The 27,154-nt window shown below is 34.8% G+C and overlaps 1 protein-coding gene across 30 annotated transcripts in view; it reads right to left on the minus strand.

Moving 5' to 3' along the window:
* MYCBP2 (MYC binding protein 2) overlaps nt 1-27,154 on the minus strand; it is a 256,284-nt gene that overhangs the window by 87,176 nt on the left and 141,954 nt on the right. For all 30 annotated transcript variants that reach the window (XM_070239261.1, XM_070239263.1, XM_070239259.1 and 27 more), the window contains 12 exon segments: nt 25,748-25,848; nt 24,832-25,050; nt 22,183-22,408; nt 21,032-21,150; nt 20,038-20,125; nt 17,679-17,728; nt 15,367-15,539; nt 13,720-13,864; nt 9,491-9,706; nt 4,875-4,930; nt 2,609-2,724; nt 331-428 (listed from right to left, as the gene is read on the minus strand). In XM_070239261.1, the coding sequence (XP_070095362.1) occupies nt 331-428; nt 2,609-2,724; nt 4,875-4,930; nt 9,491-9,706; nt 13,720-13,864; nt 15,367-15,539; nt 17,679-17,728; nt 20,038-20,125; nt 21,032-21,150; nt 22,183-22,408; nt 24,832-25,050; nt 25,748-25,848 (1,607 nt within the window).

Raw genomic sequence — 27,154 nt, forward strand, 5'->3', positions numbered from 1 at the left:
CTATACTTAATTTTTAGACATTAGGAAATTAATTTTTCTTTTAACCTTGAAAACCTTACACACACAATTTCAGTAGACTTTTTGTTAATTGTAAACTTGCAGTAAAAGAAAGTATACAAGGCCTATAAATTACTATAGCATTATACAAAGCAGCCAAAAAGTATAGGTTCTACAATTTAGACATGATCTGAATTACTATGAACTACTCTCCAAATTTATTTAGGGATATTTAGAATTCAAATATTGAAATCAAGTAAAACACTACATGTTTCACGGCCACCTTGAAGCATCAATGAAGAGAATTAAATCCTGATCTCACTCTACCCTAACCTTATTTGGCTGAGGTTCAGTCTTTGGTTTGACCAGCTGAGTTCCTGGCGGTATCATCCCCTTTGGTGGGTCTTTTACTTTTACTTCTAGGCCAGCATCTGTAAGAAAAGGAAGGGAACTGTAACATTTGAAAATAGACAGCAGGGAGGATCTTAAAAATAACCCTATAAACATTCACAGGCTATTTTAAACAATGAAAACAAATATCTGAATTCTGTTCTTTCAAGGTGATTGACATTTAATAGCTAAAAAAGAGAAATACTTGAAAAATGGCCCTGAGATTCTAAAAGGGAAAGAGGAGGGGCTCTGATTCTTTAACTGGAACATATGAAATGATAGGCTAAAAAAATCAAAATAATAAAAAAAGAAATCCTTGTGTGATTAAATGCTCTCTCACAACATCAGATCAGAGCACCACTCGTCATCCACACCACTCATCTCCGTGACTAACAGGCAGCACAGCATGGTGGTTAAAGGCTGGGGTGCTCACGTTAGACTGCCGTGGATGCTCCCACATCTGCTGCCAATCGTCTGTCTCTCTGTGCCTCAATTTTTTCCTCTATGAAATAGGAATGAAAATAGCACCTACCTACCTCACTGAGCTGTTGTCAGAACGAAATGATTTAAAATATATACATTGTGCATAAAACAACGTTGGATATATATTAAGTGCTAAATAAATGTAAACTATTACCATCATCATTATTCTAATGAATTATCATCTGTCCTTGTCTATGGTCAAGCAAGGTCCCAGCCTACTAACAGTTTGGTCACCTCAGGAGAAAGTTGAGTTAAGAGGGCAGGCAAAAAAATAGATGATTTTAAGTAAATATGAATCTTTTTCTTCAGTTTCATTCCAAAAAAAAGATATAAGTGGATTTCTCTTATCTACTTTATATCAGTTTCCTTCACCCCACTATTAGCAAAAATGAAGCCATTCTTGACTACCTCCACTTTTGAATTCCTGCTGTAACTTGTTCCTCTCGCATGTTACTACTTATATTCTACTTTGTATGATTCTGTTTGCCTGTTTTACCTTGTAATTGTCAGTAAACTGTTAAGACTTGAAAGGAACTGTCTTACCCAAAACAATGTTTTGCTCAGAACCAACAAATGTTTGCTGAACTAAAGTCTTTATGGATATATTGAAATAAAGGAGAGTGCAGCAAAGGCTGAGGATAACGGCCTCTGGAACGGTACAGACAAATATGACATATCTGATACTACACAGTTGCATTAACATATATTCTATGCAGTCACATCAATGCAAAGTACCTCTTTACCTCCACCGCAAAAACAAACTAATTAAACAAGAGTTTCCCAAAGACTATTTTGGCGGAATGTTAATCAGTATTACTTTTATCTCTACCTGGCTTCCTCTTCCCCACATACAAGGGTCTCAAGATTAAGGATTAAACAAAGTTAGACAAGATACTTCAGGACTTCTTAGAATGCCTAACATGTTAATGGGAATTGTATGAATGTCTAAGATAAGACTATAATATAGAGTCATCCCTTGGTATCCACGGAGGATTGGTTCCAGGACTGCTTGAGAATAACAAAGCCCCTTAGCCGGCTCTCCGTATCTGCAAGTTCTCTGTATCTCATAATTCAATCCGTGGATGTGGAACTCGCAGATACTAAGGGCTGACTGTACCAGGTTTTCTAAATTTATCTGATCATAGGAACCCTTTTTCTCAAGGAAAGACAGTGTTACAAGGAATTTACATCGACAAACACTTATCAGGGCTTTCTTGTTCTGCTATGTCCTATCACATGGATAGTTAAAAATAAAGAAAAAGATTAATGCCCAAAGGAAAAGCAATATACTTCTCTAAGTTAGCAGTGGATAAAGAAAATTCATTCATTCAACAGTATGTATTGAGCAGTCATTACATTCCAGGCACTGAGCTAGACTGGGACATCCAAAGATGAATGAGATGGTCTCTGCTCACAGCTAGGAAAGGAAGACAGATATACTACGAGGGGGGACCAGGTATGCACAGCCTTACACAGCAGCATGGAGATCATACCTGGTCAGTCACACTAGAGAATGGACAAAAAGAGTCAGGAGGGCTATAATGACACCATAAATTATTGCAAAATTTTAAGGACTTATGAATGTACTAAGTAAATACTCATTACAAAGGAGGAAATGAAGCCCCAGATAAGTTATGAAACCTGTCCATGTCTATGACACAAGTTAAAGGGCAAAATAGAACCGAAAGACGATTTTGATTCTAGTTCTTTGTACTAACTATAACTTAAAAAAAATTACCTATTTCAATGCCATCAATGGTAACATGAATAGTGTAGAGTCCAATAGCCCCTGGAGTCCAATTTGCACAATAAGTGCCATCATTATTTACACGGATGAGCATATTCTCACTGGGTCTGAAAAGAAATAAGATGGATATTGGAAAATTTACTTTTGGTTAAACAGCTGACAACATCATTAAGACACATCAGCAAACACTTATGTTTTGATTGTATTATTGCAATGAATGGCAATCCTACTGCTTTGCCATACTATGTTTTCCTACTCTCCAAAATGACTGAATTTCCTTATTTTTTTCTCACCTCAAACCTCCATCGCCCTCCTTCCTCACACTCATGACCTCATCACTTTCTTCAGTGAGAAAACAGAGGCAATCATATTAACAAACCCCAAAGTTGCAATCAGATTAATAAAACACTTTCCTCTGCCTTCTCTCCTGTTACAATAGAAGAAGTGTCCTGGGTCTTATCCAAAGCCAGCCCCTCCACTTGTGTTGTGAATTTCATTCCCTCAACACTTCCATGCTGTAATTATCTTGTTCTCTCTCGTTCATCACCAATTTCTCCCACTTCACTGGATCATTTCTATTTCTATTTCATTTCTAGACAAACTTCAGAATCCTCCATCTTAACAAACACCTCCCTCCTTGATATTACAGCCCTCTCTAATAAAGTCTCATATCTCTTCTACCATTCATATCAAAATTTATCCAAAGAATGGTCTACAATCACCTGCTCCATTTCCTCATTTCCAATTCTCTTCCACAACTTATCCTTACTAGGCCTTTGTTCCCAACACTTCATTGCAATTGCTTATGTCAAAGTCACCAAAGACTTTTACCATGTCCCCAAATTCAATGGTCATTTCTTCGTCCTTAGCAATTTCTCAGTAGCATTTGATAACTGACAACTCCTACTTTCTTGAAATACCTTCTTTTTGCTTATGCAATTTTCTCCTTTTTTTTTTTTTTTTTAAGGAAGATGACCCTTAGCTAACTTCTGCTGCCAATCCTCCTCTTTTTGCTGAGGAAGACTGGCCCTGAGCTAACATCCGTGCCCATCTTCCTCTACTTTTTTGTTTTTTTAATATGTGGGATGCGTGCCACAGCATGGCTTGCCAAGAGATGCTGTGTCCACAGCCGGGATGCGAACCGGTGAACCCCAGGCCGCCAAAGCAGAACGTGCGAACTTAACCAGGGTGCCACTGGACCAGCCCCATCTCCTGGTTTTTTTCTTACCTCACTAGCCACTCTTTCTCAGTTTTGTTTTGTTGTCTCCCCCTCTTCTGACCATCCTTTAACTTATAGGATGCCCTGGGATTTAGGTTTAGGTGTTCTTTTTCCTTCCAATACCATCTCTCTAGTTAATCATTCATCTATTCCTCAGTTTTAAATACCATCTCTATATAGATGACTCCAAAATTTATTTCTCCCCTGAATTTCAAACTAATATTTATAGTTACCTGGAAATAGCCCCACTTGGATAACTATGAGGCATCTTGGCATCTCAATTTTAATGTATCCAAAGAAAAACTTTTATTTCCCACTCATGCCAGCACCCAACAAAACAAAATTTCTAGACTGTGCATTAAAACTCTACTTTGTATACATGTCAGATAAAGTCAGAGTAATCTATTAATAAGTCATGTGATATGTGATGCACTGAAAGGTATAAGTAATTATGCTTTTTCACACTCACTTTGGAGCTTTTTCTAAATTCTCTACAAAGTGATCTCTACAGAGTACAATCCATTTAATCATTTTTCCAAGCATTTATTTTAAAAAGTACCTCTCCCAACAAGCAAATAAAACAGTAAGTCAAAAAATCTGCTTAAATCAGGAGTTAGAATTATTTAGGGGCTGAAAAATTAAGATCTCAAGACCAAAAATAAAAATACAACACACACTGAAATCTCTCCGCAATTCATTAGGTGAAGGGGAAAAGGAATAATTGAAAAAAATAGCAAAAACAAAACAAAAAAAACCAAACTAACCAAGCCTAAAGAACCAATTTATGTATTTTTAGATACTAGTTCCTCTTTCTCTAGTACCTTACTTAGTATTATGCAATATACTGGCAGTATTACAGTTGAATATCAATACATCTGCAAATCTATACATTATAAAATCTGTGGCAAATCTCTATTGAAATTAAAAACTGTTATGAAATATTTATTTATGGAGAATAAGGTTGGATTGCAGGATGATTTTAGATGCAAGCAGTTGAATGCACATGTTTCTGCTATGCTTTGAGAAAATAATCTTTACCTCTTAGGAGTTGGTGATGCAAAACGCAGTTCTTCAAATGAGTAATTTTCATAAACCTTTAAGAGACCAGTAAGAATCATAAAATCATTAGAAACATTCTTAATTAATGTAGTGGTAGAATATTCAATAAGTGGTGTTGAGACGACTGGTTATTCATCATATAGGAGAAAAAGAAAAAACTCAATTACCTACATCACACCATTTTCAAAAATAAATTCTAGGTGTGTTAAGAGCCCAAATGTAACACACAAAACATCAAAAAATTTAGAAGAAGCAAAAGATAATACCTTTTGAGTACATTTAAAATTTTAAAATTCTCTAAGACAAAGACACTATAAAGAGGGCAAAGATAAGCCTTCACCTGGGAGAAGGGAATTTGTAACTTACATAATCAAATGGGACATGAATCCATAATATATAAAAAACAAATCACTAGAAAGGAGAGAAACAATACAAAAGAAAAGTGAGTAAAGATCATTTACTGAAGAAATCTGGAAGGCCAATAAGCATTTGAAAAGTTATTCAATTAGACTGGGAGTCAAGAAAATGCAAATTAAAACAACAAAATAATCATATCAGTCATCAAATTATGCTGGTAAGAACCAAGTGCTAATGAGAACATGAAGTACCTAGCAGTTTGATACACTGCAGATGGGAGTGTAAGATTTGCCAGTATTTAATACAGCTGAAGATATGCATGCCTTACAATCCAGCAATTCCACTTCTAGACATATCTTAGAGAAACTCTTGCTCATGTACAAAAGAAGACACAAACAAGGATGTTTATTTCAGCACAGTTCGTAACAGTGAAAAAAACTAGAAACAACCTAAATGCCCATCAACAGGAGAATGAACAAATTATGGAACAGTAATACATTGGAGTACTTTAAGGCAGTTAAAATGAATGAACTACAGCTACACGGCTAAAACCTCAAAAGCAAGCTTGAGCAAAATACTCACAAAACAATGTGTATATGACACGAATTTTACAAACTTCTGAAAAACATTAAAAAAACTCTAAATATCACTTAAGGCAAATCTTTATTCAGTAAAGTATAAAAACATATCTGGGAATGAGAGCCATTACATTCAGGATAGTGGGTTACCTCTAGGGAAGGGCTAAGAATGGGTCCAGGGCAGGGTTTACAGAGAGTGCAATTGTGCTGGTAACAATCTGTTTCTTAATAAAAATAACAAAAACATCTGAAAGAATTATGGTAAAATGTAAAGACAAAAATGGGCTGCAGGTACATCAAACTTGTCACATTATTCCTGATAATTTTGTATTCCTGTAACATTACCAAATTAGTCATTATCTTGCAAGGTTCAGCTTAAGTTCTCCAACTGTTCATTCACTTCTAACTTCCACTGTGCTTATAGTCAAGACAAGCATACCCTCACCACTCACAAGCCCCCTTCCTTCTCCTCACCCTTTCTATTTTCACGAAATTTGATTTAGAAATGATCTGGCTGCCTTCACCTACTAAAATGTTATAAATGAGAAAAACGTAATTTAAGGTTAAGTCTTTAGCAAGAATACAAAGGTGTGAATAGCAGGAAAATCCAGGTTTCCAGGTTCCCAATACAATGTGTTTTCCACTCCACCATTTTCTCTCAAATACATATTATTATATTTAATAATGAAAGAATAGATCATATACCACTTTTCTATCCTCCACGAGATTTGGCTCACAGTATCTGTGAATGGTTGATATAAGAAAATCCCTTTTCCTGGAACATGAATCACCATCTCAAAGAGACAGTTTGGGAAGGGTATTCTGTAACTGGTCTAACCCTGGGCAACTCAGAGCATTCTTGAAATACTGCTTTCAGTTCTGGTAACTAGACGTTCCAAAGAAATTATACAAATTTAAGCATGTTCATAGGAAACTAAAAGAATGATTAAGGAAGCAAGGAGACCAGAAACCAAATCCCTTAAATAAAAGTTGAAATGCATGAGAATGTTTAGCTTTGAATTTTTTAACTGTAGTGGACAACTCATCCAAAACTCCAGCTTTAATCTTAACTTCAACTTTATTTTAGCCACTCATACCAAAAGTCATAGACCTGTGACATTACTCAGAATTGTTCTCTCTCTGAAATGAAAACAAAACAGCCTGCCCAGTTGTTCTGCCTCAGTAACTCCTACTATGTCTATTCTTAGATTTCTAGTCCTTCTAACCCCCTCAACTTTCTCTCTCTGAATCCTCTTCCATCTTCCTTTCCAAACCAATTAGGTTCCACTGTCCTTTCTTTAAGCATCATATGCTCCACTCCCTTCTTTCACTATTCTTTTTTTTTTTTTTCCTTTTTTTTTCTCCCCAAAGCCCCCCGCCGTTACATAGTTGTATATTCTTTGTTGTGGGTCCATCTAGCTGTGGCATGCGGGATGCTGCCTCAGTGTGGCTTGACGAGCAGTGCCATGTCCGCGCCCAGGATTCGAACCAACGAAACACTGGGCCGCCTGCAGCAGAGCGCGCGAACTTAACCACTTGGCCACGGGGCCAGCCGCCTTTCACTATTCTTTTGATTAACTATCTGGCAAAATTTCAATGCTGAACCCAATCCAAATGATAATCTTATCCATGTTCATATCACTCACACCGCACTGTTTATATATAATCTTCAATTTCAACTGATTCTTTAAGGATATCTGATGAATCTTTTCTGATCAGTCCTCTTTCATTCTCCACAATGACTATTTCATTTGTCCCCTTTGTTTCAAAATCTTGACTCTAAGATTCATCACTCCCATCTCCAAAGTAAAACATAATGATTATTAATATAAGTAATTATTTTGGCTGCACAACCTACAAATTTACTAGCATCTGAATTAATTATTTTCTTTTCCCTTTCCTGGTAGAGTGAAAGAGGCAATACTCCTCCTATTTAAGGCCAATTCCTGCATCTGAGGTCTAGATACTATTTTTATCTTTCTGAGTAGCTTCATGGTTTCCTTCCTCTAACTGTCTCCTTATCAGTATTAAAACATGTAAGTTTTTCTATACTCATTTCCAAACGCTAAAGCCATCACTCAATTCCATTTCCTCTGCTTCTTTTCATAAGCAAACATCTTAAAAGACTTACCTACACTCATTTTATCTTTAGCTATTTTCACTTCCTCTTCATTTATAAATTCATCAACCCACTATGCTTCTAAAACCACTTCTGCCAACATCATTGCTGAATTCACTGCTGCTAGATTCTTTTTAAAACTTCACTTCTGCAGCATAACATGTTAACCCTTCTTAAACTGCTCTTTCCTGGACTTTCAGGACATGCTATAAGGTAGCTGGGCAAAGTAGTTAGGAAAATCAAATCTGGAGCCAGACTCCCTGCCATTCGTGTGGCCTTGGACAAGTTATTGAATCTCTCTGTGCTTCAGTTTCCACATATGTAAAAATGGGAATTAAAACAGTAATTCATAGGGTTGTTGTGAGGATTTAATGAGTTTTATATGAAAAGTGGTGGGGAAAATGGCAAAAGTAAGCACTGGTGTCCTAGTTTATGTCTTACCTGTTTGGCCAGTATTCTTACCAATGTGGTATGTATTTCTCTTCCCTTTTTCTTTCTTTCTTTTTTTCCCCTCTCTTATCTATTGCATGTAAATCAATGTTTTTCAAAGTGAAGGTTTTGAATTTGAATCACTCTGCATTTGTTTTACATGCAAATTATTAAACCTCTTTCCAGACCTACTAAATCTAAATCTTTGGATGATCAGAAAATCTCTGTTAATAAGTGCTCCAGAGGTAGACAAAATTTGGGAATCACTGATATTGGTGTTTCTTAAGATCCCATACTGGAACTTCTCTCTTCACTCACCATAGAAAATAGATATCACCTACTTCTATGACTTCATGAGTAATCCAAGTGCTGATGATCCTCAAATTCTTTTCTTGAGATCAGACTGATCACTTCTGGTGATCCAACATCAAACTTTCTTTTATAGGTTTCACATGGGTATTTCAGAGATATCTAAAACTCATCACGTTCAAAACTGAATCTACTGACTTCCTCAACCAAAACCTGTCCCTGCTTCAAAATGATCAATCTTACTACTTAAGCTCAAAATGTGAACTTCATCTTTTATCCTACCTCTTCTCTTTACCCCATCCCCATTAGCCTCCAAGTCCTACTGATCCCAATTATCACTTCAATCTATTCTAATTGACAATTTACTAGTCCAAGGGATCAGCATATCTCACCAGATTAAATCAATAGTCTCCCAAAGAGATTAACCCGAATCACGACACTTGAGCAAAATTAAAAGAGGCCCAGGTAAACGCTGATCCCAGAAGGGCTACGTCCTAGGAGTAATGGTCACCTGGAAACAGACAAGTACTTCTGCAGGAACTGAAATTCACTTTTCAACAATCTCAATCTCTGACTGGATTAACCTGACCTATAATTGGTAACCTCTCTAGACATCTGCCATAGACAAACGAAAATCCTCTTTGGAGGACAATAACATCATTTTTAAAAATATGCTGCAATTTTTACATCTATCAACAGCTTTCTAGACCTGTAATTTTGTGTCTGAATTTGAATCATTGAAATGTTTGTTAAATAAACGAATGGTGAAAAATAAAATTTTTCTGATAAGTAAAATAAATTACCTTCATCATTGTTATGGCAATATATCGAGCCTCCTTCACTATCATCGGTTCATAGGAAACATCCAGCTTTGGTGATGCCAGCCCGCCAAAAGTCATGTCAGTGTTAGAAGATGCAGCTGTTACTGCAGGACTGCCAGGAATCCTTTGAGGTTTCTTTCCTTGCTCTTGTTGTAAAGATGTTTTTTTCTGAGAAACAGGAACGGCTTTCACTTCCACCTAACCATGATATTATAAAAACCAAATGCTATCATTACATAATTGTCTGTGACACCTCCAAAAAAGCAATTTATAATTACGGGCTCATAAGTCTAAAAATTCTATGCTATCATTGGTCTATCTTGGGCATTCCCTTGAAAGGCTTATTTAACAGTGCCAGAATGACCTCAAGATGGTCCACAATATGGATTCTGAACACAGTGTAAAAGAGAGGCCTTGTTTTTGGAATAACAATCACAGATATCAAAACATAAAATAAAAATAAAGGCCACCACTAATTAAGTACAGGAAAGACAGTAGAATGAATCTACATTGAAGTCTTGCAGAGACTAACATTAAATTATTTAATCAGGTAATTCAAGTATAAATACTTTCCCACAATCTCCATATATTTTAAAGCACTAATCTCAGTTTTAGCTGCACTGTTCTACAGAAGAAAATGCACTCCAGTGATAGAAGTCTTAAAAATTAACACATCATAAAACAAATCTTATACCTAAAGCCTAAAGATGTTTACTTACTCTAGTGCAGAAACAGTACTATTAGATAGCTCTATCACTAACATAAATTATTTGAACTAAGTAATCTCAACTTTTCAACTCAATTTCTTCAACCATAAAGGGGGTATCTTTCATCCTCTTAACTGTAGAAATGCAAAGAACAGATTTGCTAAGGCACGTTAAAACACTGAAAGTACAAATTATCTTACAACCAATACTCAGAAATACTTTCCAGGAATTATCACAAAACATTTCATTGTTGTTTACTTATGCATTGGCAAAAAACACTTGATTCCTAGGCAACCACAAAGTTACCAACAATTTAAATACTACTTTGGCTCTTTATCAGGTATCATTCTGAGGTTCACTCAAAGTTTCTTCTGTTCCTTACAGATACTACTTTTGTGGTTGGCAAGAACAGGTAATTCAATAACAGGATTTTCATAGAAACAGGAAGGGTAGCATAAATGAAAGTGACAGTACTACGTAAGCAATTGAGGGACATCCCAGAAATGTGGAATGTTAATGTTTATTTTTCTTATTAATGCCATTCTAGGGAGGCAGTAGTTTGAGACTCTTACTGTCTACATAAAATTAAGTGTGGCTGGCAAATATGTTCCATTAAAAAACCACAATCTTTGGTTGCGGTTACGAGAAATCAGTATTTGGAATGACAAAATGCCCTGGAAATATTAAAAATTAAAAATCCATCTTATATTTAAAACGCAGAAGTTTAAAGGTATATAGCAAAATTCTTCAGCTCATATACACTGCTACCATTAAAAGTTTTAAACTTTAAATGTAATTAAAAAAGCAAAAGAAAAAAGTAAATGCTTCTAAAATTTAAGACACTTGATTTTAAATTATAGCCACTATCTTTATACACACCATTTTGATTTAATTTTTCTTTAAACAACTATATTTACCCTAGGTAAACTAACAGTAGAAGTACATTTGCTGTGTACTAGGAACTTTGAAGTAAATCACTGAATAATTTTATACTCTAAGATACTGAGACATAAATCACTGAAGAAATCACTGACATTTCTGCTTTTTTAAATAAATTGTGCTCCTTTTAAAAATTTTTGTTATTCTTTTATTTCCTATGTGACTTTCTCTTTTCACTAAATAAGATTTCCTTGGAATAATAATTTTATAAGTAAAAAAAATACCAATAATACTTGGTGCTTTAAAAAGCATTTTGGATCTCACTAAAATATTAGCTGCAAATCAACTTTTATGATTCAAATAATTGGGTATTACTACATAAAGATACTTCAACAATTTTTAAGTCTAAAATGCTCCTAAAACTTCATGTGCCATCTATCAGAGGCTGAAAATAAAACAGATTAAATTTTCTTTTCAGCTAATATAACAACGTGATATTAATGAATTAAACATCAATAGGTACACAAATCACTTTTCCTAAATAGTATTTACAGGAGTTTCCTAGATACTGTTTCTAAATTAGAGATAAATCTGATATGGATTTTCAGCATACTAAGCAAGAGCTTTGGGGCAAAGGAAAAGAGAGTAGGAGAAGCAAAATATACGGGAGAAAAAGAGGAAGTAAAGAAAGACAGACCATGTGGTTAACAAAAAGAGCCAAAAGAGGAGAAGAACAAAAGACAAAGCATAAAGTCTGATTTTGAAATGTAAGATATAGACAAATCCACAGACCGAAGAGGAATAAGAGACAACAAAACGAGAAAGAAGAAAACATAAGAAAATATAACTAAAGAAATACCATAAGCATAACAGTATGAAAACTAAAAAGAAATGTTATGCTGACCTGGAAAATGGTTATTACAATGTAGTCACGTGAACAAAGAACTTAATCTTGGGGGCTCAAAGTCTGGATTTAACAACTCACTACATATGCTCAAGTGAGAAATTCTCAGTGAAGACACAAGCCCCTCAACATATTAATGCGTATTATGTTGTGATCAAGATTCTGTCCTTAGGTGGAGTTATTTTTCACAGCACTACCACAGTTACTTTACTTTCTATTCAATTTTTTTTGTTATAATTTGTGATGCTTTTGGCATTCCATAGAGTAATTCATAGTGGCCATGAAATCACTTTGATGGAGTATGATCTTCATTAAAAAAAAAAGTAAGATTGAAGAGAAAATATCAGAGTGCAATATATTATATAAATATGTATTTTTTATATATATATTGTATGTAATTAAGAGTGTGTACTATTCCATCCTATACGTGTATGTTTGGGTCTTGATGCAAACCCTTTCTGTGGGTCATGGCCAAAACTTTGAAAGACACTGGTAAACACTGATTTTTGCTTAGTATCAGAGACATATATTTTTATCAAAGTCATATACTTTTCCATACAGTTTTATTCACTGGTCTTAAGACATGTGAACTATTATGTCTCTTGTCTATTTTTACTGTATCAGGAAAGAGTCTCCCTTGGCATTGTGTTTCTTTATGGTATAAAGCAAAGAATGTACAAGTAATTGAAATAGTTCTACCAAAAGTACCATTGAGGTAAAATTAGCTGCTCCATGAGTTAAAACGGATTTTGTGGTTTAATCAACTCTAACCTCCAAACAACCAAATCACTTTGTAATACATCTTTGGGGGCTGGGGGCTCAGGGCTGGGGATTGCCTATAAAAATTTTCATTCAGGGCCGGCCCAGTGGTGTAGTGGTTAAATTCACATGCTCTGCTTCAGCGGCCTGGGGTTCACGGGTTTGGATCCTGGGTGTGGACCCACACACTGCTCAACAAGCCATGCTGTGGCAGCATCCCACATAAAAAACAGAGGAAGAGTGGCACAGATGTTAACTCAGGACCAATCTTCCTCATGAAAAAAAATTAATAAAATTCCTTCAGTATTGATTTTTTCAGAAATATAATAAAAGCTTTAAATGAGATATTTACATTAATAGATTATATCACAAATGACTTAATTTTAGCCATTACAATATGCTCAAAAAATGTGATTATTAATTAATGTCTCAGGAAAGGGGTATCCAAAGAGCTCTACATTCATCAACATAGCACACGACTATTTCCATTCCTCATTCTTTGCAATCCAAATTCATGTATTTCTAATTCATTTCGTAAGTATTAAAATTATATTTTAAATGTTGTTTCAATAACACCAAATGCAGAATGTATTTGAGTCTTTTAAAAAATATATACAAAATTTAAAAATGTATTCTTTCATTGATTTATTCAACCACTGTATATTGAGGGCTGTCCCTCTACGTGCTTAGCACTCTTTATATGGACACTTTCTTATCCCTCCTTTGAATCACCATAGCACCTAGCAAAATATAAAAAACAAACAACAAAACATGTAACTTGGAAAAGTGGGGACTAATTAATATCAACACATTATTTAAACATTTTTTTTTTGGCTTCCTCTATTATGTCTATGTAAAAAGGGCACACTGCACATGGACTCTATGTACTTGCCACTTCTAAAATTTCTTTAGTTATTATAGTCAGTGCACAGATCCTACTAATTTAATTCTGATATAATTACCTTCATATTGGGAACATGTACCACATCCCCATACTGGTCTTTTGTTTGAACAGTTATGGTAGTAGGCCAGCCACAACGAATGTCATCCTTATTCAGGATCAAGGACGTTTTCTGAGGGTCAGCATAGGAGTCTGGCTGAAGCCACCTAACAATAATAAAGAAACAAAACAAATATTCATCAACATCTTCAATGATTAACATGAAATTAAGCCAAAGGAATAACACTGTATCAAAAAAAATACTGAAACAAGATCTTCATTTGCATTTCAGTGATAGTCACCACAAGTGTGTCCCTTGGAAACTGATAATGACAAATTGATTAAAAAATATGACAAAGCACATGAGATTTAAATAAGACAGAAATAACTTTAAAATCAGGAAACTTGAAATTTTAACTATGGATGATTTAAAATAACCAAGAAAATGAATTTGAGTTGTGTATAATTTGAAGTCCTGAGTATATTCATTCTTACTGAAGGAGACCTGCCTTAATTTCCCAGCCTAAAAACCTGGGAAAGAGCAGCTTCTCTGTAAAAGCGGGAACAGAAATGGCATTCTGCCTGCTTGAGAGCAGTTAGGTTCAAGACGTACTGTCCATCTCTACACAATTTCTCAACTATGTTCCTCACTACCTTCCTTTCCAGATAAATTTTGTCAATTTTCTATACTTTGTGATAGCCATTCCTGAGTTCTTTTCATGGTCTACATTCAAGCTGTCCTGTGAAATGAGTAATAAGTAATCCTGTCATGTGTTACATAAAAAATGTCCACAAAGATAGCAGTGAGGCTGACTTAAAAGATTTTGTGTTACTCTCCCATCACCATTCTGGTTTTTAAAGACTAAAGAGTAACCTCTGTATTTTTAAAATTAAAACCAGAAAGAAGTTAGATTTTTATTTTTTTGGTGAGGAAGACTGGCCCTGGGCTAACATCTGTTGCCTATTTTCCTCTTTTCGCTTGAGGAAGATTGTCCCTGAGCTAACATCTGTGCCAATCTTCCTCTATTTTATATGTGGGATGCTGCCACAGCATAATTTGATGAGCAGTGTCTAGGCCCACATCTGGGGTCCCGACCCATGAACCCCAGGCCACCAAAGTGGAGTGCATGAACTTAACCACCAGGCCACTGGGCTGGCCCCTGGATTTCTATTTTTAACTAGTAAATCCATTAAGTCAGCATAGTTTTCTTTTTCTTAAAAGATAAAAGCAAATAGCAACAAAAATAAATGAGAACTCCAGAAACTCATGATTTGATTTAAATTCTAAATTTATATTTGCACTGATTGTGGATTTGAAAACATTCATATTATTAAGATAAAATATGGTGATAAATCTAGGAGTTTAGTCTATATATTAAATATTACTACCAAATACGCAGACTTCTCAATTATACCATGCATTCCACATGCTTTTTAAATAAAAGTTCACCTAGGAAACTTGAAAATAATCAACTAACAACTAGCATATATTTAAAAAATATTTTGAAATATTAACTACCATTTTATAATTCAGGAAGTTCAAAACACATAGACTAGATTATTTTAGGCAGCATTTTAACATCCTAATGACTCCCCTTTCACTTCTCTTCAGAAATGAAGACTGAGGCAAGCCCTGAAAGAAATAATTATAGCACTTAAAGGACATTACCTTGCAAGCCTTCCACCACTTGATCCGGGAACACAAGCAATAAAATCATCCAGAAAGGACTGTTCATTGCTTTGGATTTGAAGTGGTAAGTTTCCTTCAAGGGCCTCTAATATAGTTGGTGAATGAGAAAGAGCTAAACCCTTTCCAAGAATACCAGAATGGGTTTTGCACACCTGTTGGGTAAAAGAGAACATTTAACTATTTTACAATATAAAATTTTAATTACATGAATTTTTTGAACTTGCACACAATTTTTGATAGGTCTTTTTGGGGAAATCATCTTCTGCCCAAGCCCCAGTGTTCCTTCAGCCTATAAAGCAGAAAAATTCCCGGAGAGAAAAATACAGGATAATACTTCCAGTCTCATTCCCCCCACAAAAATAAGCGACTTATCAGAGATCTGCATGCTGGTTGAAATGGTGCATCTCCTCCCACTCTAGTCCCCTGCATGTTACATCCCCATTTGTCAGGAACAGGGCTCCCTTCTGTAGACAGCTGTGGCAGTCTCTCTCTTTTTGTGTCTCCAATATCAGCAGCTATCACGGGTAGGTTGTGTCTATTTTCTTCGGTGGGTGGGTACCAAGGTCTTGATTTGGGCAAAAAGTGGATGGAAGCCTGATTGTGGCTGCACATAAACTACATTAGCCTATCTAAGCCTTATTAAAGTTAAGAAAAAGAGGTATATAAAACTGGAATTTTAGTTCTCACCTATCTGACAAGCAAGCCTTATGTTTTGGAAAGACCTGCTTTAAATGCTAAAACTCTAGAAACTTCAAAACATTTTTCATAGAAAAGGATGATACTTCCTGTACTATCAAATTTATACAACAGTAAATTGTGCAGTCTACAAGCTATGCAATTTCAAAAGTCATGATGTTTAAAATCAAACAGACTTGAATTCAAACCCTGGCTTTGGACAAGTTATTGCTGCGTGCTCTTGAGCTAACAAGTTATAGACAATTCTTGAATCTGTAAAATGTATAATCTGGTTATCAAATAATACATCTCTTCTGTGGTTATTATAAAATTTAAATTAAATAACACATAAAATGCACACTACATTGCCTGACAAGTAGTAGGTGTTTAAAACATGTTAGACCACAACGACTACCTTGCATGCGAAAAAGGCGTGCAACTGGGGACATTTTTTTTTCTTGAACAGCAGCACAATAAAGATCTCTTCATATCTGGCCGAAATGGCATTACATAAACCATAAAACTCCCTGTAATGATGAATAATACATGAGCTCCTTGATGGTTCTCCTTAACTAGAATGTTGTCTGACACATATTGTGTTTATTAAATGTTTGCTGAATTAATTTCTATTTCTGTATCTTAAGGTACAAAGATTTAACTCTTTTAACAGGAACAAAAGATGGGTTTTTAAAACCCAGACGTTTCTTAACATTACTAAGGACACCATGGCTCCCTATGATTAGAGCATAGGGATCGAGAAGATGAATTTTGTCACCAAACAACCAGAGGTCATATTCTAGCCCAGTTGCTTACTAGCTGTGCAATTCTGGGCAAGTTACTTAAGTTCTCCAGGCCCAGTTTCCTTATCTGTAAATGGAGATAAAAGTCTCTAATTCATAGCGTTGTTGTGAGGACTAAATGAGTTAAAATATGCAAAGTATTTGGAATAGTACTTGATAAAGTTAAGATTAAATAAATGTTTGTTTTTATTACTAGTGCTGTGATCAATTCATTTCAGGAAATAAATAAAATGTAGACCACTAGCTGTGAGTTTTAGAAGACCTGGATACTAGCCTCTATCTCCCAATTAGCTGTGTACTTCGACAAGTCACACAACTTTGCTGAATTTCAGTTATTGGAACAGTAAGATACAAGAGATAATACTGACCTCAAAGTGTAACTGCAAAACTAGACAGATGATACTAAAGATATGGCAAACTATAAAGTGCTCTATACATAGTATTTAAATTACTACTACCAACACCTTTTTTCTCCCTTTTTTAACCGGTAAATAAAACTTTCAAGATCCAATTTAAATGTCCACGGCTCTGCAAAGCCTTCCCCTGCACCCCTGGCACTTGGTAGCTCTCCTTTCTCTCACAGGATTTATGTCTCACTCCAGAGTTAACACTCTCCACGCAGCATAGCAAGGACTACACGGGTCTCTCCCATCAAAGGGAGAAATTATGAGTTATTTATCTTTATAATCGCCAATGAATAGAATGAGGTACTTAATGAACGAGTTGTATGTTCAAGAAAAATAAGGTTGATCTGAGTGAAAATACTGCTTTTAAATTAATCTACAAAGTTTATCTTTACAATGTTTGGGACAATACCTGTAATGCAGCCTCTTCTAGAATTTCAAGATCTTCCTCTAATTCATTACCTGTTGTGTAAATGAAAAGTTTTACTAAAATATATCAATACTTAGTTAACTTAATGAATCCTTTGCATTTATACCTTTTTCACAATTCTGATATTCCAGATTGAAGAGAACTATTATCATTCTGGATAAATCTCAGTGGTTTACATTTTAAAGTGTAATTTTCAGTGTGAATATAAGCTATAATTCTCAAGCTTTGAGATTATTTTGAATTTCAGTATATTTACTCAAAAAGCATCCATCGAGTGATTCGCAAAAAATATAAACTATATTTATGTATATAAATGTGTACTTTTGAATTTAGTCTATTTCCTTTTCCCCCCCAAAAATAGGGGAACTGATTATTCAGAATCTGAGTCTTTTTATTTTGGTTATCTTATAGAAGAGCTGTACCTTTAGTAAACAGTAATAACTTACAGGAAAACATAAGGTAGTGACTGTCTCCTCTAGCCATTTTCTGCTTTATTGCTTAATACAGAACATATTTTATTTATTGAATTTTCTTTGATAGTTTAATTTATAAAATGTTACTATTAAAGTAATACATGTTCAAAGGGAAATATTCAAATTATACACAAGTGTAGAATGAAAAATCCTGCCACTGCCACCCTTCCAAAGACATATGTTGTCAAGAGGTCCTTATGTATCGTTCTAGAAACTTTATGTGCAAATAGTAAGTGTATGCATGTGTTTGTCAACATACACACATGTACATATATACGTATATTTATACACATATAAGATAATGTTTGTAAAAATGGGACTCTCTTCTGCAACTTGCTTTTCTCAGTTAATATAATTTGGATCTCTTTCTTCGTCAGGACATAGAGGTCTACTCTGTTGTTTTTTAACAGCTAACACATCGCATTGTATGGATGTAACATTACTTATTTAACCAGTTCTCAACTGATAGGCATTTTCGTTGCTTCTAGGTTTTACAATCATTAAGCACTGCCAAATTTATCTTATAACATATATTTGTTGAGTATTTGTGCAAGTATGTATAAAAAACTGCTACATCAAAAGGTATATGCACGTAAAATTTAAACACTTATTGACAAATTTCCTCCAAAAAGGTTGTACCAATTTTCTTCATGTAAAAAGAATACAAGATGTCTTATTTCCTCACACATGTATTAACATTAAGTAGGAGCAAGGGAACAGAGGAGGATGAAGGGGAGCAGGAAGAGGAAATGGAATAGAGAAGGAAGAAAAGACAGAAAGAGAAGGGAGGAAAGAAAGGATTAAGTGGAAAGGGCAGTCTCAAAGGGAGAAGATACAGATGGAGTTTTGGGGATGAGAATTGAGGAAATACAACAATAATGCCTTTTATTCCCAAATAATGTGAAAATAAATTTTTACATTATGACGTGTGAACATCATAAAATTAGTAAATATTTTTAGCTTTATTTTCATCTTTACCATCTTGATTATACATCAACTTACATATCATACAACTTTGTATCATATAAAGAGTCACTATGTCTGCCATTGCCTCATTTCTCTGTTGTGCTTCACAGGAAAACTCAAAGAGCTATTTATATTCAACCTGACTCCCCTTCCGGACTTTCCATTCTCCAACTCAACTCTAATAGGCCCTATATTCCTCTCATTTTACTGATATATTTCTTATTGAGTATATAAATAACCAACAAGTTTTTCAATTGAAGGATAAATTTTAATTGACTTCTCGGCCACATTAAAAAAATGCCATGCATATCCACTCTCCTGGTTTTACTCCTACCTCATTGGCTGCTGCTTCGGTCTTTTTTACAGCCTCTTCCTCCTGTTTTGTCCATCTTTGAAGTTTTGCCAAGTTCCAGCTTTGATCCTGGGCTATCTTCTCTTTCTCATTTGCATTCCCTTCCTAGCTCATCTTTCACATGGTCCTATGTCTTTAGATATCAACTATGTTCAAAAGACATTTCTACTGACTTGTGCCCTGAGCTCCAGACAATGAGTATCCAATTGATTACCTGATATGTCCACTAGGTTATTTAAGAAATATCTCAAACTTGTGGTTTAATACTATACATCCAGTGCTTAACCCAGTGCCTGGCACGTGGCATATATGTGCATAAGGAGGGTGTTTGTGTGCATGTGTGTGTGTGAATAAAAAAGACTAGAGAACACTGTTCAGTTTCTATTTAAAAAAACCAAACTACCAGTATAACGAGCAGTTATTGCTCACAAATGTATGTGACTAGCAAATTCACTTTGCTAATCTATTTTCAGAACGTTCTATAATAAACATATTCTTAAAATTTTTTTAAAAAATCACAAACACACACCTAATGCTTGACCAGACTTACCAATAGGAAGTGCTAGATCTTTTTTCATCAAAGCTGCTGCACAAACTCCACCAAGATTGGCTAATTCTTTTTCCAACTGAATGACTCCCTGGAGAATTACAAAAAAAAAATCAGCTGCTTTAAAAATGTTTGAAAGATAAAAATGTTTGGAAGATAATGTGGATTATCAACAAAATGTGACTTACTTTCAAGTGTAACTTTTGAAACTCGGAGGAAGCATGTGTTAGCTAATGTTAAATTGAGGGGAAGAGATTTAATATAATGTCTCATGCTGGTTATAAGATTGAGCCTACAGGTTCATTGTCCAAAGAATTTTTCATTCATTATTTTGAAGGAACATGATCATTTTTTCACCTTGATTTTGTTTTATTGTATTATTTGAAACATTCAGAAGAGAGATTAAGTTAGGCCCATTGTGAAATTAGGTTCTATTATTTACTCAGAAAAGTATGGCCACCTACGCAGGTTTGGAACAGGCACAATTGTACTAAGTTTTTAAAGGCTGGGTCTCCTTGCACAGCCTCCATTCTCTTCATGTGTTAAAAGTAACAAAAACGGGGCTGGCCCCATGTCTGAATGGTTAAAGTTCTGTGTGTTCTGCTTTGGTGGCCCGGGTGCATGGGTTCAGATCCCAGGCGCGGACCTCCTCCACTCATCAACCATGCTAGGGAGGCATCCCACATATAAAATAGAAGAAGACTGGCACGGATGTTAGCTCAGGGCCAATCTTCCTCAAGCCAAAAAAAGAGGAAGATAGGAAGCAGATGTTAGTTCAGGGCGAATCTTCCTCACCAAAAAAAATCAATTAGCATAAACAGATCACTGAATAAAATTAAACTACAAAATATTAAATATTAAATTATTAAATTTATACATCCTAGCTTAAAATAAATTTCAGACTTCTTGAATACAGGAAGCAAGCACAATAGCAGTCAATAGCAGCCCTTTGAAACACAGTCTTTCTTAAGAGAATGAGAAGATAGTTCACTCTTACCTCATCAGGTCCAGGGCTAAACTCATATCCAATTGCAAAACATTTGAAACCATAGAAAGAGGCTTTCTCATCTTTCACATAATCTGACGCAGTCTCCAATGAAAAAAGGGCCTCATTTCCTAAGGAAAAAAGGTAACATTGAGCTCAAAATCTGAAACAACTTTATTAAAATTTCCCTATTTTTCATCCATCTCAAGATAGGTAGCAATATAAATCAGATACCAAAAACCTGGTCTTGTTTTGGAGTCCCTATATCTACTTAAACAAAACTGTGCTAAAAACACTAGAAAAAATAGAACCATCTGAAGTGAACTGTTATTATTTTTCTTTTTGATCAAATTCTCCTTAATCAAACGTCCTACGTGAACAATCATTTTTCAGTTATCTGTCAATTACTGAGGTGACTCAGCTTGGCCTTTTCTGTTTCAGAGTGAGCAATCCTCTGCCCTGGCATTTAGCTTTGTCTGATCTCTTCACTAACAAACAAGGCAGGTCAGATTAGAAGAAGGAAGTTTCTGAATTCAAATTGGCTCTTAGTTTGAGGGATCATAAGAGTAGTTATGGTTAACTGGTTAAAAAAACAACAGACTACATATAGTTTTAAAAACTTACAAACTTTCTTTTAAAGGAAAATACTAGTAACTGCAATAACAAAAGTGCACTTGTTCTCTCTCTTTCTCTCGCATGTGTGCACGTACCCCCTAGCCCACCAAGCCCGAAGGACTGAAAACAATAGTTTTAACACAACTCAGTGGGTTAGGTGGTTCACCAATTCTCTTGAAAGGGAGGAGGCCTCCGTAAGTTCTCAAAATTCAGCACTGTTTGGGAAAATACAAGATCTAATCTACTTTTGCTATAGTTTGGTCCCAACTATACAGACAGCCACTCCTCAATATTAACTCTACTTTGGTCAAGCTAATCTTTTTTTCACAAGATCCTCAAAACATTCTCTCTTCTAAAACTCAGTCATGGTATGCCCCTTGTCTAGAGAGTCTTCTTTATTCCTCAGCTGCAACCCAGAGACACAACAGGTCTTAAAGAAATCCTTCTAAAAATTAAATAAAGATTTTCAGTGATGTATCCTTACTAAACACAATTATTGTAAGCGCATATATTCTACCATATAAAATAGAAGAGAGAAAATAACTTACCTGGCAACACTAAAACCATAGTAGGCCACCCAGAGGATCCCGAAAATTTCTTTAATTCTATCCAGGAATTAAGATTTTCATGAACAGATGTCAATTTTGGTCCATATCCTGAATTCTGAACAGTTCTGACAGGAATCAACAAACGGAGGACATCTTCTGACTGTGCAGTACCACACTGAGGGTCAAATTCGATTGTCATCCACCGTACACATTCTGGGAATGTCACCTGAGGTCAAGAGGCAAGACACTTACATTTGTTAAGAAGAATTAGACTTCTGCTTATTGTCTATTTTAGAAATAGGACCTCATACTGTAAAGATGATATTTTCATATAAATACACTGTAAAATAAATTTTAAGTAAGGAATTAATAGAGTAGTTTAAATATGGTCAGAAATCAAGGTAGTAATTAATGTTCATTATCAATTGTCCCTACTCCCCACTTGCAATATCTAGTGCTTTATACCTAATTGATTAATATTACATTAATAATGTTTTAAGTACATGTTGATATCTTTAGAAAAAATATTACAAAGCTGCTTAATTTCCATAAACATTCAGCTATCTGATTTCTTTGTGGAATAGTTTATTTATATAATAAATTTTTCATTTCAGTCAGTATGCATTTAAGGAATATAAGTGGGTCAGTGAAAATACAACTTGATAAGTACAAGATAAAGATACTAATAGAAAATGAATAAATAATTAAAATGTAAGGTTTTGGCATCATTTGTTTTATTTGTTTTAGTCATAGGTTATCTACCATTCATAGTATCTGTTACAAATGCTTCTTTTCATTAGCAAAAAAGCTTTACAACTTCACATATTATGAGTATATTATATATAAATATAAATGCGCGCACACACACACACTTACACACTTCATAAAAGCCTAGACTGCCATAGATTTGACTTGGGACTATGTAAATATTAAATTATTATAAAACAAAGCAAGATTTAAAAAGCAAGTCCTAAAAATCTAGAATAAAATAAAACAAAAGACGCCAAATGTATACCCAGTTAGTGGTATTCGCACAGAGACAGATTATTCCCATTTACTTTAAAACACAGTCATTTCTCCATACACCTTAGCTGGGATATACCCAAAAGACAAACAAAAACATACACACATATAGAGGAAATGAATAATTAAGTGACTTTCTAATTCTAAAATTGACGATGTAGGAGAAAGGAGACTCAGGTCTAACATCCTGTGGTCTTTATTTTGAATTAGTATCATCAATACAAACTCATAAGGTATTTTATCTTTAAAACAATACATATACACATAAATGTGTCTCTACATAAATATATACACACATACACAGAAATATATATACACACATATAAAAACAATATGTGCCTGTGAGTATAAATACATGTCTGTTTATACGTGAGTGTATGAACTAGTTCTGTGCAACATAAATATCTAGAAACAACCACCAAGCCAGGAGAAATGAGCATCCTTAGAGCCAGATTTTGGCTTTTAAATACCCATCACCATTGAAAGGAACAAGGGCACTTTGAAAAAATGGTTGGTTTCAGATCTGAGGCACGAAAGGTATAAGATGGGCCTGGAACCTCTTATGATACCAGAGAGCAAGTATGCTACAGGACTACAAAAAGTGCATCTACAGGACTCAGGAGGCAAGCTGAAGAGGCTCCTATCTGACAAAGACACAGAAACCAATGTCTTTAACAAGTACAAAAAATAACAGATGGAGAGGGACCTATAGATTAAAAGAGACTTAAAAGACATACATAACCAATCACAATATACAGATTTTATTTGGGTTCTAATTCAAACAGCTTAAAATGTGTATATTTGATGACATGATGGAATTATTTGTATTTTTAGTGTGATAATATAGTTATTTTGTACAGTTCCTTGTATTTTAGAGACACATAATGAAATATCCATGACAGTGCTTTAAAATAATATAGGAAGGGACAGAGTGGGACAGAGTGGGTGGGGAATAAACGAAACAGGCTTGACCAAGAGTTGACAACTGTTGAATCTGGGATGACGGATAAATGGGGTGACTGTACTAATCTGTCCTTTTATATGTTTACCACATTCTACGATAAAAAGTTGAATATTCTACAAGCACATAAAACTTATAATTAAATTGATGAAGTGGACAAATCCTCCTCCTCCTCAATTTACATGATACAATTTAAAAAGCAAGGAATAAGGATTTTGAATACTCTATAATAACATATTTATAAATGTTTTATATGTATTTTTTTACATTATATATATAGAGTACTTTAAATCCTACTTTGGGTGTGTAAATTTTCAGAGCACACGCTGTGACACAATATCAGTTCAAAAAATAGGATTTTTAAATTTTAATGCTTATATCCACTATTACAATCTATAATATGCAGATTAGCTTTATATATTGCACTCTACTTATAAAATGTCATCAGAACAACTCTCATAAATCCTACAAAACTATACTCTTAATTGTAAAAATTATGTCCTAAACCTTCTTGTATATCTGCTAGTACCTAACCATCTACTGATTCTCTGTATTTAAACACTACAAAAGAAGTTATACTTCTGAACAAAGTATCCTTTAAGATACCGCTATAGAACGTCCAACCCAGGTTTTAAGTTTCAGGTCTCCCTGGAGTTGGTGCCCACCTTGTAATGCATCACACACGCAGGTTTGTAGGGGTGCTCACTCTCTATGACAGCATAGTGATTAGAGGTTGTGCAAGCAGAGAGGCCTTGTTCAGGCTGGTTTCCTGTGGTGCTGTCTGTTGACTGATTAGGATTGAAGGCAGGGGGTGCATACTTCTGATTCAAAATGGCGACTGAGGGCAGCAGCTGTTGGACAAGGCCAAAGACTTCTACAGCCACCTAATATTAAAAAAAAAGATTAAATGTGATAATAAATGTGAAAGTTGTTTAAAATTACTAATTACTATAATTATTGGTTAACCCTATTAGTAAAAATTTCCATCTAGAGGTTTTTCTAGTTAAGCTTTCATTCAAAGAGAAATTTGCTCTATGGGGCAAAAAAAAGATTTATCTTAAATGTCTTAGATGTTATATGAAAATAACCTAATCTATATTTTTGAACACTTCCGCCTTTTTGTCATCTGCAGTAAACTAGGTTTTATTCAATATTTAATTGCGTCAAAGAATAAATAGTTTATGATTTCTTCCATGTCTTGAATCTTTCACTATTTTAAAACACTCCTATCTTTTTACACTGCTATTTTTATTCAAAACAGAAAAAGGATAAGGCACCAACTTCATAAATTAAAAAAATCTTAGTTAACTTAATCTTTCCTTACATCTCATATTTCTAAAATATATTTCCCATTCCCAAATTCTTCAGATGTAAAGCCAATAAGTAAGCATAGTAACCCAGTAAACAACACTAAGAACAGAGAGGTTTAACTAATAACTTCTACCATTTAACATGTCCACCTCTGCTTATTATCTACAACCCAGGTGCCTCAAAGATTAAAATATTTTTAAAGGAAAGATACAAACTCTAAAATAATTATATTTAAAAGAAGATTCAAAGTTATAGAATTAAATTACACACCTTGGGAATAGCAGCAGCTACTGGTCCTATGTAGGCTATAATAAGGGGAAGCAGCATGGAAAACAGACTGGAAGAGCTAAGCAGTTCTGGAATGTCATCAGCTAAAAAAGGCATTAAAACTATAGTTAGAAGGCAATTTCGCTGTAATTTATATTTTCTATACTAAATCTATATTCTTTTCTCTTGAGCAAAAGTATAGTTGACGTTGACTGAGCGCTTATAAGGAAGCTGGGACTATTCTAAGGGCTTTCTTTACATGTGCTACTTCAATTAATCCTCACAATAAGATACTTTTATTATCCCATTTTTTAGAAGGGGAAATCAAGGCACACAGTGTTTAAGTATCAAACCCAAAATCATACACCTGTAAAATGATAGAGCCAGCATTAGAACCTAGAGTAACAGCCATAATTTTAAACCACCACTCTTGGTGTCACACATGGCTATACATGTGAATTAGGTAAATTACTTCATCTGTGTGTGCCTCAGGTTATTCATCTGTAAAAGATGATAATAACAGTATTTCCCTCATTGGATGTTGTGAAGATTAAATGAGTTAATACATGTAAAATGCTTAGAACAATTCCTGAACATTTTAAGCACTCCAAAAATGTTTGCTGTTATTAAGCTATAGTGCCTTCTATTTTTCTAAAGAAAACACTTTGCTGATGGACATTTTAATCATTTATCTATGAACACGGCACTGGGAAGATAAGCTGTCTAGATTGTGAAGACTTTTACATTACAGGCCAATTATTCGCAAATACTCATCTCCAGATCTGCTATTGCATCAGAACAGGCTGGGCACTTATTTAAAATATAGTTTCTCACCCCAGCCTAACTCCCTGGTTTGGATGGGCCAAATATTCTTTATTTTTAGCAAGCTTTCCAGATAATTCTGACAGGCAGCTCGGCTTAAGAACAAATGTTACAGATAATATAGTAAGGAGGGAGAGGTGAGTAACAATTAATGTTTTTGTAAATACAGTGACATGTCGCTTAATGACGGGGATATGTTTTGTAAAATGTATTATTAGGCAATTTCATCATTGTGCAAACATCATAGTGTATTTACACAAACCTAGATAAGACAGCCTACCACACACCTAGGCTGTATGGTACTAATCTTATGGGATTACTGTTGTGCATGCATTCCATCATCGACCCAAAAGTTATTATGTGGTGCATGATCGTATAACACTGCTGCCAGTGTGGAGGATGACTAGATAACTAGATGGGGAAGGAGGGAAAAGCGGCAGTGAGATTATTAGGATGTTATCCATCCATGAAAAAGAGCACACGTTCTTGTACCACGGCAGCCTGAACTATGGGAGAAGAGAGAGAGGAATACAAACTGGAGAGTTTCTCCTGGAAGAACTCATAGAACTCAATTTAGACAAGTGAACT

Source organism: Equus caballus, chromosome 17, assembly GCF_041296265.1.
Source record: "Equus caballus isolate H_3958 breed thoroughbred chromosome 17, TB-T2T, whole genome shotgun sequence".
In the NCBI taxonomy this organism is placed as follows: Eukaryota; Metazoa; Chordata; class Mammalia; order Perissodactyla; family Equidae; genus Equus; species Equus caballus.